Raw genomic sequence first — 21,073 nt, 5'->3', positions numbered from 1 at the left:
CACACTTTAATGTCTTTATATAATGAATTTTACAAGTTTTGAGCAAATAAGAAAATATATCACCATAGGTATTATTAAAAAGGTGGATTAAGAATCATTTCTGATAGAAGGAAATAGTGCAGCTTTGCTTTAGATAAATCCATCATTTCCATCCTGCACTGACTGCTGCTTTAATTATGTTGGGTTGAATACTGTAGATTCCAGGAGGCCTAATAGTTCCTCCAGTGGTTGCGGCGTGCTGAAATTAAACAGGTGGTGATCATAATTTTAAAAGTGCTGTGAAACCAATAATACCATCAAGCAACTCGTACACAAAGAAATGGTTACTTACATGAGCGTGTACACTTGGGGACGGCAGGGGACCACTGGCCGTCACGACCGCAGGCAGAGTAACGCGAGCCGCTCATTTTGTAGCCCCGCTTACACTCGAATGTTATAGCATCTCTGTATTGATACAGCCGCCTGTGAGTGCCTGTCCAGTAGGCGCCGGGCACATTTGGAGAGCGACATGTAATTTCTGTGAAGAAATGAGTCAGTTTTTATTCTATTCATATCAAAAAGAAAAGAAAAAAAGTGTAAAATAAGATTGTAATTGCTGTAATAAGATTTCTTTTTTTTAAAAAAGTCCTGCTTCACTATTAGGATCTTAGACCTTTGCATTTTGGAGGGGGGGCACTCCACGTCCCATCCTTGGTGCACCATATCTGGTTTTGTCCAAAAAGGATTCCCACTGGACAATGATAGCGAACCACACTCTTGTAGGTGAATGGTGGCTCCTGATTGCCCGTCACCTTTGCGTTAGTCACTCCTGTGGGTTCTCCACACTCCACAGCTGGAAGAGAAACGGTAGCATTGGCACAGCTGAAGAGGAAATTACCTAAACAAAGTTATGCTACGATAGTTCAACTGCACCTTCACAGGTGGGAACACGTCCGTCCCAGCCTGCGCTCATGCAGTTTCTGGTTCCCTGTCCGACAAGATGATACCTGGGGAAAGGATACGTGTAAAGTTCGAGCAATGGAGAGAACATTTTAAGTGTAAAGGAACAGTAAGTAAGAGAGCAGAGAACGTCCTTACCCCTCATCACAGACAGCTGTAGCCTTGTCCCCAAACTCTACTCCAGTATAAACAAACTGTCCATTTATGATCTCCCCTGCAGAGCCACATGGCTTTCCTTTTGAGGAGGAGAGGGTTTAAATGGGTCATTATGACCTTATAAAACTGTTTTATAGTTATATACAGTGCATCAAACGGTGGCATAATACAGTACACGTCAGCAGGACTGTAACAACTCATAGTTTGATGGACCATACTGGTATTTTTACATTACGCTACAGATCCAGTGCACTTCAAAGGGTTTTGCATTTTCCATCTGTGGCTCCATCTTCCAGGTAACCATGTTTGCTTTTCTTTCACCATAGTTAAAAAAAATAAATAACTGAGACTTTGAACTTTGAACTATCCATTAATCAGTCTTTTTTATGGCTTTTGAAGTTGTGTTAATAATGCAGCTTGAACAGCTAATTCATTTAAAAAGGCTGCACTACATTAGAATGCAACTTCGACAAAAGGTAAAAAGCAGACACGCTGTTCACTTTGATGGATTACCTGCAAGTAATTTTCCAGCCCTGATATAAAGTGTCCTCGAGTTCATTTGAAAAATATTGGCTGCGATGAAGGCAGCCAAACATCTAAGCAGCCAATTTTAGTTAAGTTAAATCCTTACATCCTACATGTAATTAGCAGCAACAAAAGTGGAACATGCAACATTTACAAGGCCTCAAAGAAAAAATGAAGGATTATAGAAGTCCTTACGTTCACATTTGAGCCACAGTGGTGTCCACTTTCCCTTGATACACCTACGATAACTGCTGCCGCCTGCTTGGATGTAGCCAACGTCACACACGTAATGGACTTTGTCACCAGAAGCGAAGGAGGTCATAGTGATGTACTTGTCTGCAAGGTTGGCGTTGGACTTGGCGAAGGTTAGCGGCACACCACATTCACCTGCTGAACAGATTTTCCAGAGGAGAGAAACAAATATTAAGACAGTAAGATGACAACACTTTGTTGTAAACACACACACACAGTAGGAACCTTAATTCACCTTCTTTAGTGGGAAGCTGACTGCTCTCCGGTGAAGGGAGGCACTTAGGGGGTTGAGGCTGCCACTGACCATCAGGGCCACAAGTGATCTGCTGGGCTCCATCCAGCTGGAAACCTTGACTGCAGGCGAAGGCCAGCTTGTCTCCCACACGGATTACAGAAACAGTTCCACTGGTGCTCACAGAGTTGGCCACTGTGGGGGTGGAGCACGTGGCCTCACCCTCTGAAGAGAATAAAATGATTGTTTTGTCTAGATTCACTGACCGTCTGATGACACCATGAAATCCACCTAATCATGTATGACGGAAAATGTGTTCAAACTGAACTGCGACAGTGTTACCTGGTCCAACTGCCTGGCATGTTTTAGATGTTTCCCTGCTTCAACACTCCTGATTCAAATGATGATGAAAGGAGTGTTGGAGCGGGGTTGGGAAAAAATAAATGAGTAAACAAAATGTCATCACAATCAGGCAGTCGTCACTCCTTCTCAACACCACCGCCCACTGATGATCATCTCAAGGTGCAGCACCAGTGTGTAAAGAATATGACCGGGGTTCAGGTAGTGAGTGTGCGTGCCGTCATGCTGCCCACCTTCACAAGTCGGGAAATCACCAGTCCAGCCAGTCGCCTTGCATATCATATAGTTGAGTCCTCTCACGGTGTATCTGTCAACATGGAGATGTACTGCATCGTCAAACACAAGTTCAGAGGATTATTCTGAACAGGTTTTACAGGATTTCTTTCAGGCTTCAACTTACCCCTCATCACATACGGCATAAACTTTCTCCCCGACATACGAGTTCCCTTCATAGTGGAGCTGGCCATTAGGTAGATCGCCGGCATTACCACATGATCTCTCTGTTAGGATGATTGAGAGTAAAAGGCTGATCTGAACCAGTATCAAGGGTGAAATATAATTAGGCAGATGGGGAGAAAAAAAAAAAAAAAAAGATAAACAAGAGAGATTTATTTATTTTACCAAGCTGCAAAACAACCCTGATACAAGTAGGCTGCTGCAGCTGCTAACCTCCGTGAGTCTGGAGGATGTGGGAGGAGAGTTTTTGGAGAGGTCGCTTATAAAATTCCTGGAAAATAGTGAAATGCTTGAAGGGAAGTTTCAGGGCTTGATAATGTAGTGTTCTTCTAGTAGAAGGTTTGGCTTAAAACACTTCATGTCAGGAAACATCTGGTCTGCTTATACGTCGTCGAACTAAACTCTGAACCAGTTTCAGCTCCGTACAGACTGTTTTTGTCTCATTCTGGGATTAAAATATCTGATGTGTTGTCTGTTGTGTCCGACGTGTCTACAGAGGTGAACTTTACAGCAGCACATTCAAATGGGTTGCTCCTGTGCGGCAGTCACGCAAGTCCAATCAAAACAGGCGTCGTCATGTCAGGAGGAGTGATCTAACCATCTAGAGCTGGTCTTTTTGCCGGATTGACCCCAAAAAACAAAACAAACAATCAACCGTCTCTTATTTGTACAAAACACAGCAGCTGGGATTCTGACAACAACAACTTGAATGAATGAGTACATTTCCCCTTCTATCACCTTATTCCACTGGTTATTGCTGCGGTTCAGAATTGATGTAGAAGTTTTATTGCTTGGTTTTAAAAAAATTAAATAAATAAATAAATAATCAGTGAGCAGCATTGCCCATTCTTACATCATTAACCCTCTGATACCCCTGCAGGCCAGCAGCCCCCAGGAGGGGGCTTAAGCCGGAGGGTAGACGGCAGTGTCCACTTTTACAACGTTTAAAAACTCATTTTTATTATAGAATGAGTTTTTAATTAGAGTTTGTCTTTGTTTTATTCCTTTATTTAATCTCCAGATTTTCTGATTATTCAAACATTATACATAAAAACAATAAAAAGTTACTTGAAGTTGACTTGCGTGAAGAATTCAAGCCAATTCTGTTGTCAGACATCAGATACAGTCCTCATGCAAACGTCTGTGTTTGTCATGTAAAAAATGTCAGTTAAGGGACTATGAGAATCCAGTTAGGCTGGTCAGTATCAGGGATTTCCCTGTTTGCCTTTCACGCTGTAAATATCTTGTCCAATAATTCATCCAGTGGTTGAAAGCACAGGTCTCTACATGGGGGGCATTCGGGTGTTGAAACAGGCCCAGCGGTAAGCACCTGAATCAGATGTGTCTCAGGCTGAGGTGAGCAAACATTCAAATGAGGGGGGGATTGGCATTTTTGACACAGATTAATCCAACATAGTAGCACTGAAACGATGCTCCTGCAAATGTGCAAAATCTTATTTTAGGACTGTTTGTTAGGCTAGTGGAAGTAAAATCGAAAGAAATAAATCCACGTCTTCTTTTATTCTATTCTAAAACCTCCTGTTGTGCATTCAGGCCATTTAGAAAACACAATCTTATTGTTTGCTCTGTTTAATTTCAGTGACCACAGTAACATGTAGTTTTATCTTCTGGCCACCAGGGGGCCTCAGAGCTGTGACGTGGATTCTTTAAATCAATTTTAATTGTTTAACAGCTGTAAAACACAGATGGACCATCTAGTGAGAAAAACAACAACATCTAACCTTCTCTCAGTAGGATCATGCTCATGTGTGCCAGGTACTTACTCTCACACTTTAGAGTCAGTCTGGTCCATTCCCCATCCACACACTGCACAGCCCGGCTGCCTCTGTGGGGGCTGAAGTCCTCAGCGCAGTTATAATACACCTTCTGCCCGGGGACGAAGGTCTGAGCTCCGGTGAATTCCCTGTCTAGTGCGGTGTGCGGGTACTCCGGTGGGGCCGAACACTTCTTTGGTACCCCAGCTATAGTGTTTGTTTGTTTTTTTTTTTAAATGGAGATCAACTTCCATCAGTGAAAACATCAAAACAACTACAATCTGTTAAATCTCTCTCCTCTCTCTCCTTTAATTTACCTGAGGCGATTAAAGCAAGCGAGAGAAGCAGGATAGTCCAGCCGACGGTCCTCATGTTTCTGTCTCCTGTCCTGTAAGGTAGATCACTGGTGGCGGCTGGGGATCAGATGATCACTTTATAGTGAAGGGGTGGCACAGCCCAGGAGACCAGCTGATGGAAATTACTCTATCACAGACACGAATAAACAGACGGGAGCAGGGCAGAGACCAACATGCTGCAGAGCACACACATGACGACAAACCTCTGAGACTGTATAAATACATTTGAGGGAAAAAAGAAAAAGACAAAACAGCAGTGTGGAAGTCCTAAAAGTGTTTTAGGAGCCAGAGAGAGTCTGTTTGAAGAGGTGTAAATGCTGCAGGACCATTTTAGACTTTAAGGAACAAGACTCCCATCAGATAGCAGACAAATGACTCCTCTAATATGTTGATCAGTATGTTTTAGTTAATTTGGCCCTTCAGTGCTGTATGTCTAATGGATGCTATTAGTGAGTAAAAACTCAAACAGTTGAAACTCATGATCACTGAGAAAAGTGTAGTTTGTGGTGCTCTGTAATTGTACTGAGTGGTATTGAGAGGTGTTTCTAATATTTTGTCCAGCCTATTTATATCAGTCAGGGTACTTTGTATTAGAAACACCTCTCAGTGCAACAGCACCGCAAACGACAGCCTCCAAAATGTAGTAAAGTTGAAGCGACACTTAAAACAGTTTCAACAAAAAAAACCCAAAAAACCTTCATGAAAGGAGGTTTGAACATGTCCTCCTTAACCGCACCCTGCTTGAACTGTACAATGCTCTTTGGCCGACCACATGAGTTTTCAGCCTCTTTATTCCTGCTTATTTTAATCACCACAGCAAGCTGGTTGGATTTCCTGCCGTGGAGCTTTGCCAGGATGATTTTGAGTCACTGTTACTGTGATTGTATGTGCCAGCAGTAGTGGAAATGGTAGTCAGATCCTTTACTTTACAAACTACCACTATGTCCAAACAAACAAACAATGCATTAGCTCCTATATTAGAAGCTACGTGTTCACAAGTATTGTACATAATTGTGCCTTTCAGAGCGATAAATTACACGTCAGCTCTATTTTGAAGTAGTAGCTGCTCCATCTGTGGTACTTCATTGTACATTTTGGGACAGTGGCTTCTAACTGCCAAAGGGCCGTGAGAGGACTACGTTCTGACATTCCTGACATTTCTCTACACCACACGCACAATATTTTCATCTAAAACAAGTGTAGTATGAATATAAAGTGGCAGACAAAGGAAATATCCCAGTAAAACATAACTGCACTGAACACTGTAAAGTTGACCTGTAAATGGATGTTGTTTGCGGCCCCACTGACACATGCAGGAGGTGTTGTGACCCCTCACATTAATGATGCAGCACGATATTAAAACTAAATGTCAGCCGGAGGCCTCGCTGTGACCCAAACCTTCACGGCCAGACGGGCATCTGGATGCACCCGAACAGTTAACTGGTAATGTAATCCACTCAGAGCATCTTTAAATAGAGGATGTGATCACATTCGTGTCAAGTTCTGTGTTTATATAATAGTATTTTTTTTTCTAAAACAAGCACGAGTGACTAACACGTTAGTGAACATCCGCAGCCTGTTTTTTGCTTAATATCTAATCAGCGTGGAAATTAATCAGAGCTTTTTATCAGAATCCACTCATTCAAGGATCAACTCGGTAGCAGAGCAGCTTGCCAGCGGAATTCTCTGAAATGATCCGACCATCTCCTCCTCCATTTCCCTGGTGACTGAGCAGCTTGGAAAAGTAAATCACATTCATTTTACGCATGTTACATTATTTGACAGTCACTGAGCAAAGCAAAAATAATAAACTCCAACTTCAGACCTTAACACGCCACACAGAACTGTGTGTGTGTGTTTTGTACAGAAGTCAGGAGCGACTGGCTGCCGTTTCTGTCTCGTCCCCTTTGAAGCAAATTAAATATTACATTGTTGACAGAGTTGACAATCTAACCACATGTAAATTACTCTGACAGCACCACAACTTACCATGAACGTCTAATTCAGATTCAATGTCGATTTGGTTTTTGGAAGATGTGAAACACACGTATTCACTCTGCTGACGTTAGTGTCTGAAGTTTAGGAAACAGGAAAGATACTCCCACTGAGCTCACACGCACACACACACATGCCAAACTAAACTAAAGGTTATTTCTTAATCAAAATAATCTTAAATACTCCAAAAACACAATAAAAAACAAACAGGAGTCCAACAATGTAAAATGACCTTCATATAATGAAACATGTACGGCACAGTACACAATAATACATCCAATTTTACTGCCAATCCTTTGATTCTGGTGAGACCTACATTTATGTATCTTGTACAAGCTAAAACACTGAAATACTCCAGATCATTATTCTCACAGAGTAACAGTCCTTTAAATAAAGGCACTTCTCTAAGTGATTAATTAATATCTTATTAAAATCAAAGTGAATAGATGTTATCCATGGGGACACTATGAAGGTAGTACTTAACATACAGCATGTTGTGTGTATCACAAGTCTAGACTGATTTGCTCTCCCTTGTGAAGAGACAAATGCATTAAAACTCGACAAAACATCAGATGCTGTAGCGTTCTGAAAGACTTGCAGTTCAAATGTGATCAGCTTTACATTATCAGAGTAGGCAGCTGAACATGGTGGTTTGAGCAGAAGGTAAAACACACAGGAAGGCGTCGCTGACGAGCGAGTGTCACAGGGGAAAAACACAGTAGCTCCTGCGTGTTTTATAGGACTAGACGAAACATTTCATTACGGTTTTTACAGCTTGAGTCGGCCCAAGGCAAGCAAGGATGCAATTTAATACGCTTTAAATTACACATCAAAATAAAATTACTACAGACCACCCAAGGGAGGGTGGGCGTTACCTGGGAATGTTTAAAAGGTGATTTTAGGAGAGAAGCTGTGCAGAAACTAAGGCTGTGCAGTGCTTCCTTCAATAGAGGTACTCCCTTAATCTAAAACCGAAGGCAATGGCCTCCACTGAGGTATTCATTTCACATTCAGCACATTCTACATCTAACACAGCATACTATGACTGCAGATTACAGTATGAGGAGTGTGCTAGGATGGGTTTTCATCGTCACTACAGAGCTTTACATCACACAGCTGAGGTGGATCGCAGCCTAGATTTGAAGGCTGCTGTGCAAAAGTATCGAGTTCCTGTGTGAATGCGCACAATCATGCCAACACGCACATAAACTATGCAACAAAATCTGAAATCATAACATGTGGGGTTACACAGATATGATGCTTTACACAGTGCTTAACAATGTAACGGCTGAAGCTGGCTGGGATTTTACTGCTGGTCCTCAGAGGTGGTGATGCGTCCATGTGGAGGGAAGTCTGGGTTAAATGGCAAAACAATACGGTGAGATATCTTGCAGGAGGAGCAAAAGGCTGGAAAAACCTCTTTTTGTGCCCCTTTAACTCCGAACACAGTCGTCTTCTGTGTCTGCTGCTGCACTGAAACCGTTCACAGAGTCCTGCAGGATGCAGAAAGGAGGGGAGAGAAAGTGGGCGGAATTAAAGAAAAAACACTCGACCAAAAGAGGAATGAGGAGTTTGTTTTGACTGGCACTGACTGAACTCGAGCTAATATTAAAATCTGAGGTCACCAGCCAGAGAGACACACTCCCTTTCTGCCCCTTTCCGGTCTTTAAAGTTCGGTATATTTAATCAAGGCACAGGTTGTAAACACTGGAACAAACAACAAGGTTTATCCCTTCAACATGTTCGTTAAGGGCACTTTTTCTTAGTTGTTAACACCTAAATACTGCACTTGGAAAAAAAACTACATCACTGGTATTCAATATCAGGGATTTCACATCTGAACATAAAGAGCACTGAAAAAAAAAAAGTCTGAAAAGGGTTATTGGATGAGTCAAAAATACAGCAATTAACTTAATTTACTTCATACTTTTCCAGATCTTTCACCTCACCTCCTTAATTTTCCTATTTTTTGTAGGTTTTAGCGACCATTTTATTATTTTTCTAGGCAACACTTTCCATCCTCCTAAAGCATATATATTAATGAGGTGCTACATGTCTAAGTCCAAAACCCATACACTTAGTTTGACCTTGAATTTCACTATTAAATACTTCTTTTATAAACTGACTCATGACTATGACTACCTGTCGAATTTTTCCCCACACTGACCTCGCTTTGTAGCAGCTCTGCCCCCTCAGACACTTCAGAGAACTGCATGCTGGGTAAAGTTGGGACCTGGGACATGCGGCCGTGTGGAGGGTTGCCCACGCTGTAAAGACGAGGGCGTTTAATCTGGTCTTGGCTGGACAGCGGAGTGAAGCTGTTTCGTCGGAAGAAAGCTGGCGGCACATTTGTTCTGACTTTATTCTGGTTGGTGAGGAGCAGACAGACAAGATGGAATGATTAACACATTTTATATTTTATATTAAACACCTCCTACTGCAGGTCTGAAGTCACCGTGTCCCGTCTCAGGCAAAGACTAAGAAAGAAAACATCTACTGAAACAAACAGTCATAAATATAAAGGCCATTGTTATGTTGACCTCAGCAGACAGGATTTTTCTCAACCCCTTTAACAGGAGGACTCTTGCTTTTAACACTCTGCACTAACTAGCACAAGCTCCACAGCCAGGGAACAGGTATGGAGCTGTCTGATTGGGGAAAGAAATATATGCGTCATGTGAATTCCCTGACCGAGTGTGATTTTTGTGTGAAAACAAGTTCACGGGGCTCAGGGGTAGAACATCCACCAATACTGAATACTGACACTGAACCCCACATTGCCATCAGTGTACGAATGGTGTGGGAATGTAGCGTTCAAGTGCTTTGAGTGGTCGTAAAGACTAGAAAGGTGCTACACCAGTACAGTCCATTCAACACTCACTCACACACATGTACATTTAGTCCTGACAGTAAAGTTACTATAATCAACATATTTATATTAACAGTGGCTGAAATGACTCCTTGAATGTGAACAGGGTTTCTCTTGGTGATGCACCCACAGATTATCACACGTCTCTCTAGTCATTTTGGTGTCTTTCAGTTCATTGTTTTGGTTGCACGTCGTTGTAGTTAACTCTGACTGCTCTCATCAGGAATGTGCCCACATGCGTGAAGCTATTTTCAGCTTAACCCAACTGTACATTACCTGGAAAGCAACAAATCAAATGCACATCGATTAAACTTAACATTGATTGATTGCTTTTGTTTGTTGAATTTTTAATATTCTCTTTATTCACGTTGAGTCTCTTTCTGTAGGAGCGCAATAAACTAAATTATTGATTACTTTTCTGGTGTTTGGTGTGGACTGAGGCATCACTTAAAGATGGTTTATAGATGCATGTGTTGAATTCATGATAATACGGGCATGAACTGTGCATAATCGGTGCAATCTGTGACATTGTGCTTCTGTTCGCTGTTACTTTCACTGACAGATGGAGAAGGTAAACAGTTAATGAGGAAAAGTTCGTCATTTTGGGAGCCCCGCCAAGGTTGGTTAGATGAGAAGATTGATAACACTCTCATGTCTGTATGCTGAATATGAAGCAGCCTTTTCGTCTTATTTCTTTGCAGTATGACGGCTCCTGTTTCCCAAAATGTTCAACTATTTCTTTAAAGATGTGTATCCTCTTTTTATGGCCTAAGTGTAGAAATCAGAGACCGTGACTGTGTGGCCACTCTCACAATAATTGAGATGTGTAAAAAAAAAAAAAAAAAAACCACACACAATCTGGCACTGATGACTGGATAGCTGGCTCCTGAAAGCCGAAACAGAGGTGTGTAATTTTGGAATTTGTAAAAATAGCCCTGGTCAGAGCAGTTTGTCCAGCCGTGAGTGCAGGGGTTACACTGATGGACGAGGGAAAACACTGAGAAGGGTGCACAGAGACAACGGAGAGACAGCATGTGTATGACACAACATAATGAAAAGGTCAGAAGCTTACCAACGGTCTGTCCCTGTGAGTGTTGACAGCCTCCACCTTCAAGTCAAACTTGTCCACTTTACAGCCTGGACGAGGGAGAGGAGAGGAAAAAGACGTCACAACCCAACAAGGGAAAAAATGAGGTATTCTTGAATTAAAAACTGTGCAGTGACTCACCATAAGCCACAGGGGTGAGTTTTAGGACAGTGTGCAGGGGACACTTCAAGTAGGGTAGATCATCTGTGCCAGGGAAAATACACAACTTCACACTTTGTGTGCTGCGGTTATGCCCACTCATGTTTGTGTTTCCTTCTAACTGTGGGTGGATTTTTCTCATGTTTGGGGAGGCACATCACTCAGTGTGGACAGTTGTAAAGTCACACTATGCTTTACAGAAGCTACAGAACACGTCTGCTGTGTCACTGCTGCGGGGCGACATGTCCCGTAGGATGCAGTGGGATGAGATGCAAGTCAGAGCTGCGCCCATGCTGGTGGCTTTAGCTGTGGTTTGGGCTTCAAACAGACGCTGCAGCAGTGACCACTTCCTCTGCTGACAGACACAATGCTCGGTCTGCCCATTATGCCTAATTATGGATTTGTTTTGAGCAGCATTTTCCACTCTAGCCACCCAGTTACTGTTCAGGTTTGTTCTGATATCAAGCCCATTTCATCACTCAGTATTATGATTATATTTTATCTTTATTAGAACATCAGCAGTGGAGACATCTTGGTAGTATGTTAAACTAAATCCAGTAGGTTTAATCGGATCTGTGTGCCTTTGATTTAATATTATGATAGACGGTCGATATGTTGGCTCAATCAGTGCATAATAAGGGCTGTTGTCCTGCTTTAAAATTAATCATCTTCCATTTAGCTTTAAGCCAGAGTGGAATCTGACTAAAACTGGATCTGGTCATGAGTCACTGATGTTGCTTTACAACTGTAAAGTTAAAAGTTTGATTATTCTGTAAACAAGACTTTGCAGCCTGTAATAGTTTCTATTTGGGTCGGACCAAATGCTTTGAGTCACATTTCCGTCATGATAATCACGTTAGATGGACAACTACAGCCGCTGTGTATTGAATTAGAAAATTCTTAGCTTTGGCTGCCCTCTCGGTGGCAACAAAAAGACACTGTGTCAGACAGCAATCGATTTTTTTCTACAGTAGATAATTGTTTCCTTACAATCTACTATCAAATAGGTAAAACATTCACAGCCATGATTCACGTATGGTTCATCATTCAATTTCTACCTTGAGAACAAGGCCGAGCGGCATCTGTAAATCATCAAATTACAGCCAGCAAGTTCAGTTAAAGTCCAGTGCTACTGTGGCGTTCAATAAGACGTCCACATTGGAGGAGTCTTGTGCGTCATGTGTGCCATTGCATATCCACAGAGCACGACAATAACAGATGAACTGGAAAATTCAAGGCCACAAAGATGTCTAAATGTTGTAGCAAATGTTGCGGGTGTCTGTCCTGCTAACCAGAGTGTTAGTTCGCTCTGTATCATGAATGCAAAAGCTTTTCTGTCTTTAGTTTTTTCTTTTAGTTTAAGCCTTTGTATTGCTCTTCAGGTGGTGCTGAATGCCTCTCCAGTGTGTTTTCAACCTGACTATGGGAACAATGTGGCCTTTAATTACTTCACTAAGCTCTTTTCTTAATTAAGTATCACTTAAGTATAATTATCGTTAAAAAATAGCCGTTTGCACCTACTCAACGGTATATTATAAATATGTCTATGCAAGGCAATGTCTAGGTGTGTATCGTGTTTCTGTTTGTGTTTTTAACCTGCACTCTTGTCCAGGAAGTAGGCGAGCAAGCAGCGCATGACGGCCTGGTGACAGATGACCAGCACGTTGCCCTGTCGCTCCAGCTCCATGATGACTGGCTCCAGCCGCTGAACCAGGTCTTGATAGGACTAGAAGGAGAGAAAAACGTACATGAAGGAAAATGACACAGGTTTCACTTTTGTTCTGTTTGATTCAGTTTTCATAGAAGATCATTTTCCTGGTTATTGTGGATAAAACAATGGCCAAAAGCATAACAAGCCCTAATCTGTCAGTTATAGACTGCTGACTGAAACAGTCAGGGATACACAGGCGAGTCAAACATCACTTTGGAGGACAGAGATGGTCTCTACCTCTCCTCCAGGGTAGCGGTAATGGTATTTATCCTGGTCCCTCATGGCATACTCCTCCGGGTATGTTTCCTCAATCATCTTATACGTCATTTCTTCACACACTCCCTGAAACCCAAAGCAATAAAAACACTCGATGAATCGATGACACACCCAACACATGCGTATCCATCCCTTCTGTGATGTATCAGAGAACATACAGCATCTATTTCGTTTAGGATTTTCCACTGCTCATAGGGGACGCCCAGCTCCTCTGCCGTCTGAATGGTACGTCTCAGCTGGCTGGTCCAAACCTTCAGGCCTGACAGATGGTGCTCTTCCACAAAACCCTTCAGTGCTACTGCAAACTGACGAAGAGAACATATGAACGAGATCTTAACGCTGAACAGAAATGATACCACGCGTGAAATGACGTAATTCTTCCCATCCCATAATGGTTTTAATATCAGACATGGAAGAGTGGGATGATTTGTTAAAGCACCTGTTTCCCTCTCTCTGACAGTTCAGAGTCTCCCCCGATGAATCCCTCCACATTGTGATGGCTCTCTCCATGCCGACAGAGGTAGATGGAGTGGGAGTGTACGTGGATGTTCATGAGGTAGTACACGATCTTACTTTGGATGTAGTCCTGCACCCTGTTCACCAAGAAACGCTTTCCGACGTTGATGACCTGGATGAAGGAAAGGTTCCTGTAGGTCAGAGTGAAAAGACGAAAACAGAGTCAATCATACAAACTGGAGACACTGACAAGTGGCTCAAGGGTAGGGGAGAGATATCTTGTACTTTTGCTGTAGTCTAAATATCCTGATATTTCATCTATCACAAACACTTCAGATCACTGGACAAGGTTCAAGAAACTCAACAACTATTTCTCCTCTCAAAATTAAGTATGCAGGCTTATTCTCAGTTAGTCTGCCTTAATTATTCAAATACAAAGATAATGTGGCTGTGAACCGTTGTGGCGTTAATTTATTAATGAATACAGAAATCAAACAAATCACCTACAATTGAGTCACTTGTTGAGTTACAATCCTCTAAATCAGTGGATTTCCTGGAACCACATGACTTAAATTTTTGACAAAAACATTTGGGTTTACCGTTTATCAGCATCACAAATCAGAACTCATTAAATAGCCTACTGCATAATAACCGTCTGTATTACAAATGAGCTCCTGTTTCCACCTGCTGGACAATTTCTGTAAGCACAGGTTCTTGCTGATAATCTACAACAACAGCACTTTGACTGTCAGGCCTCAGCGACGTGGCTTACTGTTACGCAGTATGAAACAATGACAAGGTAAAAAAGTAAAAGAAATGCAACTAGCAGCGTCCTCGACAAAACGACCTCTTACTTGTCGTGCTCGTCCGGATCTAAAGGTTGGTAGGTCACTTTATAGCATTCTATTCTCTTCAGAAAGTCCTCCATGACACTTTCTCTGTCCCTCTTGGGGTAATCAGGGCTGGACACCTTCACATCCTTTACGAGAGACACATTTGTAGACATGAGTCATCATGACATCTAACAATTCAAGGTCAAAAGGATGCTCGTAATTACTCTTTGAAGGCATAAAAGCATTTACCAGGATATTTGTAGCGATGACATCTGGATCATCACATATTGATTCAACAAAGAACACCTACGGTAAGAAAAGGCATTCATCTTTAGAACGTCACGACTCGTGTGAAAATATTCGATCTGAGCTGCAGTGATTAAATCATCAATGCATCTCTGACCTTGTACGCGTTATCCTTTGCAAAATTAAGGATGAGTTCCCTCCTCTCTCTGGTGGTGTTGGTGGCATCAAAAACCTGACAGACAACACGGGATATTCATCAAATTCCAATTAATTTCTGTGAACAGACAGTGTTTTTTTTTTTGCATCCTTACAGCAATCTGGCCTCCTTCTTCATTCAGATAGACCTTGACATCCTCCAGTGCCACCAGAGCACACTGTCTGTAGAAACATAATGGGAAAAATTGATCAAGAAATTCGAGTAGTTAGCCAATAAATGCATTTTTAAGGCATAAGGTGCTGTGACAATTGTAGCCCCATTTGTTAAACAAACAATGTGCAGTCTAAAGAGGCATTTGCATGGTGTTTTATTAGGCTGAATAATCAGGACAGAAAGCCCCCTGAAACACACGCAGGGGGATGCATGTGGGAGTCTACAACACCGAAAGGAGATGGATATAAAGGGGAAGTCTCTTACTCACTTTCTAATTTGCATTGCTTCTTTGTTGTCATGTCTGAAGAAGTCATAGGACTTGTAGGACTGCACCGCCTCTCTCCTATAAACTCCAAGGTTAAATACTGCAAGGAAACCAAGACAGACAGTCAGAGACAGACAGTTAAAAGCAGCGAATAGGATTTCTGCATGTGCTCCGTCGAGGCGGTGACCTTCATCTCAGCTGACACTAACCAAACCAGTTCTCCCGCCTTCCATTTATACGACAACATGAGCGTACAAGTACAAAGAGAGCCATTTGACAGGTGGCGCTGACATCATTATAATTATAAAGGAACACATTTATACGCATAGCCTTGAGCACAAGATTTTCTAGTAAAGTATTATCTCTGAATGCCATTACAGTCATTAAATGTGCCCTCTAAATATAACAAAATACTTTTATTGGTTACATTGGTTGTATTGCCTGTGATGCTACAACTCGCATAAAACTCAAGCATGTGTTGCCTTTGCACTGACCCCTCGTTGGCACTCCAATCCAGTTGAGGTAGCGTGTCAGCTTCTTGGACATGTAGGTTTTCCCCCTGGCGGGCAACCCAATCATCACAATCACAGTCGGAATATTGGTCATGTAGGAGGCCCACGCTGCAGTTTACACATACACACACACATAAAGAGATTTTAGTTACTAAGCATTCAAGGACATTTTATGACCTGCATCTTCTTTAACAATTATTTTTAGTTAAGACTTGCTCTAAAAACATCTGATTTGCACTAAAAGGGCAGATGTGCATACTGTGTACACAAATGTACAGTAAACACTGACAGCAAGGAGAGCTGGGGGTTGTGAAATAATCCAATGTCACCCCTACAGTGTCCATCTACCAGCTTGCTAACATTTTGTTTAACATTTCCGTCATACCATCGTCATCTCCTGACTGCTGGTTAATGTTTCCAAAAGTCCTGCTGCTTAGAAACACAGTTTACTAATCCACTGTAACCTTGAGGGCTGCGACGTGACATGGAAAAAATTCTCCCTTTTCTTTCAGAGTCCATGAAAGACCATCCTCAGCTCGGGGAAAACAAATCCGTCAAAACAAAGACCTGACGAGACCAGACTTGACTTGAGCTTCTACAAGCAGATGTTTTCAGGTTTAAGCCATGTTCTGATAGAATCGTTTCAGATCCATCTCACACTCACATCTGCACATTCCTCAAAGTCTGACTGTGAAGTTAAAACTAAGCCGAGCTCAGTGACGTTATAACTGGCAGAACCACAAGTCAGTGGTATGTGTTGTAATATCTGCCTTTACAAAGCACACACAGTGTACATATTAATAACAGCAGAAGGTCGTCAGAGCTGACATTTAATAATCAGAGCCTGCTGAAACTTATCTCCTTTATTTACTAATGGCCAATAGATAAGGACATGTGATTAAATATTACTGCATTACATTAAATAATGTTGTAGTTACGGTGCACAGAGTTCATTAATTGTTACAGAAAAGGTTAGTACTTCAGAAAATGAGCAAACATTTCACCCTACAGGCATGCAAAGGAAAAGCAAACCACTCACAGCACTTCTTCTCATTGGCCCTGTGGTCGGTTCTTTTGGCTTCTGCTGAGCCGTCTGCTGCGGGGCTCTGCTGTCTGGCAGCCATGACCGGTGAGGTCCTCTCTCAGCTGGTCTGGTAAGGGGACGGCGAGCTCTGGTCACTGGAAAGATGAGGCTAGCATCTCTCTGTCGAGGATAGGGTCTGACTTTATCATATCAAACGCTGCCTGATGACACAGCAGGCTGCGATCATACAGTCAAAAGCCAACTGATGGTCAGATCCAATCTAAGGTGATGTATGTTAGAAGATGTACAGCGAACACAGAAGTCAGTTATCAGGCTAAAGGTCACTAAACACTCAGTTATTCAATTAGTTCATCTACAGAAAACACATCTGATACACCAGCACTGTCTGCTGGCGACAGATTCACAAATGTGGAGAATTTGCCTCCTCACTTGTTTTAAGGATGCAACTAACTATCATTTCAAGAGGAATCAGGAACACATCACTGAATCCCAAAAACTAAGCTGACATGATAAAATGTCTCATTTTGTCTGACCAACAGTCCTAAACACAAATATTCAGTTTAGCATCACAGATGATGGATAGATATCCAGTAAATATCCACAATGGAGAAGCTGCACCCGGTGAATTATACACATTTGTACTTCATATCGTTTCAGTTCTACTCAGTTAATGTTATTATTGTAGGCTGTGACTTCTTAAAATAAAGTATTTTGTTAGTTGTGGCGCCTTAAACTCATTACTTATTTCTAAACACAGCCTCCACCTGCCCTCACACTGTTAGAAGGACAATGCATGATGCTCGGTTGGGATAAAAGCCACAGATACAAGGTTAGTTAAGTATAATTAGGACAAACAGTGAAGTTACAGGTTTAATATTTCTGCCTACAAGATAAATAATTGACTCACACCGCAGGGCTCTAAGGTACATTAACACTGTACGTTTCAGTCCTGGCCTGCAAAGTTCATCACTTCTGCTTTTACGAAAATAAGAGTAGTTTAAAAAGACAAAAACCGTAAAAGCAAAGACAGAATGAAAACCTAAAAGTACAAACTTACAACAAATCAGCAGGTGTCTGGTGATATTGTTGGGTTTTTTTTTTCTTTATCACGGTGCTGACATCATCTGGCTCCTTCCTCCTTCCTTCTTCTCTTCTTCTTCGTCTCTGATGTTTTGGCTCCTCCTCCGGAGTCTGCTGCTGCCGGAAGTTCACCACCGTCTGTAGCTTCCGGTTTTGCTTTCCAAAATAAAATATTTTGAAGACAACACTGTTGGACTACTGTGGACCTTTTATTTATTAACTTTGACACCAAGAAGCAAGAAAGCAAACAAGACTTTTTAGGTTAATGCTTTATTTTAACCCCACCTGTTTAGCTTTCATAATAAAAATATAATCAATTGAAAATGTCTTTAACAAATTATAACCTGTGGTGGAACAATTATTGAGATGTTTTGCTGACAAGTAGTATAAGATGGACTTCTCTATTACATGTATTTAGTACATAGTGGTAACAGCAAAGGAAGCAGTATAAAGCAGCCAACATAAGTACAAGTACCTCAAATGTGCACTGAAGAACAAAGAGTAAATATACTTAGTTACAATCTCCCACTCATTAAAAGACACTGTGTGGATGATTTGCATGTGTGTATGAATAGTTACTAAATGCTTTTCGTTTAGTCATTAATCAATAATGTGATTACACCTCTGTTAAAGTAATAGATTATTTATAGGAGGGTTAACTAAGTCTGTCATGTTCTCTGTTGCTGTAATGGCTTATTTCTATCACAGTTTTTGCATTTTGATTAACTTAGACATATCCCAAATGCTGATTTTGGTGATAACTTTCAGTGACTATATTCCTTAACTGATTGCTTCACCTTTAACGGCGATGACCTGATTTTATTTTGAAGGCAGTCGTGTTTTGGCTCCCGTCAGCTGACTTAATGCGTCTGTTGCAGCTTCTTAGCTGCTCATCCATCGTGAAACCTGCTGGAGGCGCTATGGTCTGCAGCTGTGACGCAAGGAGATGCCCGTGACAGCATCCTGTCGCATGCTCATTAAAGGAGAATGCCACTAAATTTAGAAAGCTCACCTTGTGTTAGTCATACAGAGCTGGAGTCTGGACACAAGGTTATTGTTATCCACAACCTGAAATGTAAATCCTCATTTCTCTGTCCTGTGTGGTGGAATATGACTCAATTGTTTCCCAAATCAAACTACTTTCATTTGGTCAATTTGCCCCAAATGTAAAGCCAGTGTTATGAACATGTTACATGGCGATGTCAAAAGGTGTTTACCTGCAGCACATTTAATGCAAAACACATGACAGCATGTAAATGGAAACCACCATAAAAGAAGCACTGGTGGGGATTTCTGCTTTCTTTTTTGGGATTTAGTGTTGCTACAGATACATGGTACTATAACCTGTCCCTTTCTGAGATGCTGCTGAGTAAATGAGGACCAGATTATTCCCACCGCCATAATGGATCCTTGTAGGTGAGGTATGGGTGGATGAGCGGAGGGGACATGGAAGCATGCAGTTCATAGGTGGGGGTGAGGTAGTTATTTTGACGCCTGCAGATTGTCAAACCAATATAGATTGTTGAACATTTCCTTCCAAAACTATGGGCATTAACATGCTGCTATAACACCCTGTGAAGGCTTTCCATGACATTTTGGAGCCTGACTGCAGGACTTCGATCACTTTCAGCCACAAGAGGTTTGCAGAGGCTGGACACTGATGCTGGGCTTTAAGTCGGTGTTTCAGTTAATATGAATGGTGCTGAATGGGGCTGACGTCAGGGCTCTGTGTACAGGCCAGTCAGGTTGTTGCACTCTGAAGTGACAGAAACATTTCTTTATGACTTTCTTTTTGGCCTTCAGGCCCTAATGTGTGTCATGTCTCTATGTTTTGTACACTGCCGTTATTACCAGGAAGAGTATTCCTCGTATGACCACATACTAAGTACTATACTAATACTAGGTGGACCAAATGAAAGTGTTTTGCTGACCCTTGTTTTATTTTAGGTTATAAAACAATAAAAACAACTGAGCACAAAAAGAGAAATAAAAGTGGCTTTGGGATCACAGAGAAAGGTTTTTCTGGACACTAATTTTCCTACTCCAGATCCAAGAACAACAATAAGTAGAATTGAGGTAATTTGTTTAAACATATATCCAAGGAAAAACATACATGCATTTCAAAATTGAGTGGCATTCCCTTTTAATTCTACAACGTATTTCATACAGAAAATATGCCACATAACTCGTTGCAACCACAATTCTTTATTCTCTGAAAAGAAGCTAGCCTCACAGTGTCTAACTAATACACCATAACATTTAACAACCCTTCTTCTGTAAGATATGTGCTTATTTTGTAAAATAATTTTCTTCAGTACAAGATAATCTGGAACTACATAATTTTTGCTCGTTTTCCTAGCTGGATCTCTGAGAGGACAGATGCCAAGAGTGGATGCGTAGCCAGAGAGAGACGGCCACGGGGGGAGGGGGGGGGAGTGCTGAAGTAAGAATGGGCTCATGATTCTCAGCGTGCTCCTGTACATCAAACAGACACAATGACCAAATTTCTACCACAAACATGTTCACGGCAAATGGCTTCAGCCGTGCCTCAGACAATTCTATAAATTCTATAAATCACTGCACGGGGGAATATTGCCTCGTCCACATGGTGGTTGATTTACACACCCACGTCATCTGCTTCCAGAGTTGCACCTTCTGGTCAAAGTTTGTCCATTTTTGTAGCCCTTTGAAACTCAGGAAGTACTGGTAAACAAACTGTCTGGAGATCCCTGATCAGGTCATGCTCTCTTAAAGTTCAGTAAGTGGGCAAATAAAGGGATCCGGCTCTCAAATGATATGAAAAAGGAGAGGTCTTTCCACCATTTGTCACAGTTATAAACTCTTACGTACAGTACATACCCTGAATGCCTTACACAGATTGAATAGTTTCAGATCGTTTGCAAGACCAAGTTAAAGGAGCACTGAAAATCCACCAGCAAGGATCTTTGTATTCTTTTTTTATACGTAAGAAGGCCATGCTTTTAGAGATTACACAGTAACAATAAAAGGTCTAATCGAGTGCTTATGATTTATTTGTGTGTAATATTAACTCAGCAGCTAATATTACTATGGTATCATGGATGAGTGCAATAAAAAAGACAGCAAGAATGATGACCAG

The 21,073-nt window shown here is 41.6% G+C and overlaps 2 protein-coding genes across 3 annotated transcripts; both read right to left on the bottom strand.

Moving 5' to 3' along the window:
• Nucleotides 1-20: 20 nt before the first annotated feature.
• On the bottom strand, nt 21-5,096 carry LOC139209448 (complement receptor type 1-like). 2 transcript variants are annotated; one of them, XM_070839164.1, is made up of 11 exons: nt 5,013-5,096; nt 4,705-4,902; nt 2,865-2,964; nt 2,698-2,771; nt 2,108-2,329; nt 1,816-2,010; nt 1,078-1,174; nt 913-986; nt 653-832; nt 332-517; nt 21-238 (listed from the first exon to the last, which is right to left on the bottom strand). In XM_070839164.1, the coding sequence occupies exons 1-11, from the start codon at nt 5,065-5,067 to the stop codon at nt 210-212; spliced, it is 1,410 nt and encodes a 469-aa protein (XP_070695265.1). In that variant the 5' UTR covers nt 5,068-5,096; the 3' UTR covers nt 21-209. The 2 variants fall into 2 exon arrangements, with proteins under 2 accessions (XP_070695265.1, XP_070695266.1); XM_070839165.1 differs by having other exon boundaries at nt 1,816-2,007.
• A 2,187-nt stretch (nt 5,097-7,283) lies between these two features.
• LOC139209447 (6-phosphofructo-2-kinase/fructose-2,6-bisphosphatase 2-like) lies at nt 7,284-18,010 on the bottom strand. The gene is made up of 16 exons (XM_070839163.1): nt 17,933-18,010; nt 16,870-17,034; nt 15,813-15,938; nt 15,322-15,418; nt 14,995-15,061; nt 14,841-14,915; nt 14,687-14,743; nt 14,459-14,583; nt 13,588-13,795; nt 13,307-13,453; nt 13,110-13,214; nt 12,758-12,887; nt 11,144-11,206; nt 10,988-11,052; nt 9,214-9,411; nt 7,284-8,539 (listed from the first exon to the last, which is right to left on the bottom strand). Exons 2-16 carry the CDS (start codon nt 16,952-16,954, stop codon nt 8,480-8,482), a joined length of 1,608 nt encoding a protein of 535 aa, XP_070695264.1. The 5' UTR covers nt 16,955-17,034; nt 17,933-18,010; the 3' UTR covers nt 7,284-8,479.
• Between the last annotated feature and the right edge of the window lie 3,063 nt (nt 18,011-21,073).

Source organism: Pempheris klunzingeri, chromosome 11 (genome assembly GCF_042242105.1).
Source record: "Pempheris klunzingeri isolate RE-2024b chromosome 11, fPemKlu1.hap1, whole genome shotgun sequence".
Taxonomy (NCBI): Eukaryota; Metazoa; Chordata; class Actinopteri; order Acropomatiformes; family Pempheridae; genus Pempheris; species Pempheris klunzingeri.
Note: the sequence above shows the minus strand (reverse complement) of the source record. Positions and strands in the feature narration are given on the sequence as shown.

Coding starts and splice junctions, on each gene's coding strand:
- LOC139209447 (XM_070839163.1), bottom strand. CDS start 16,954: ATGGCTGCCAGACAGCAGAGCCCCGCAGCAGACGGCTCAGCAGAAGCC. Junction 15,062..15,321: donor GAAGCAATGCAAATTAGAAA/GTGAGTAAGAGA, acceptor ATGTTTCTACAG/ACAGTGTGCTCTGGTGGCAC. Junction 11,053..11,143: donor ACTCACCCCTGTGGCTTATG/GTGAGTCACTGC, acceptor TCCCTCGTCCAG/GCTGTAAAGTGGACAAGTTT.
- LOC139209448 (XM_070839164.1), bottom strand. CDS start 5,067: ATGAGGACCGTCGGCTGGACTATCCTGCTTCTCTCGCTTGCTTTAATC. Junction 1,175..1,815: donor ACTGTGGCTCAAATGTGAAC/GTAAGGACTTCT, acceptor CCTCCTCAAAAG/GAAAGCCATGTGGCTCTGCA. Junction 518..652: donor CCCCCCTCCAAAATGCAAAG/GTCTAAGATCCT, acceptor ATTTCTTCACAG/AAATTACATGTCGCTCTCCA.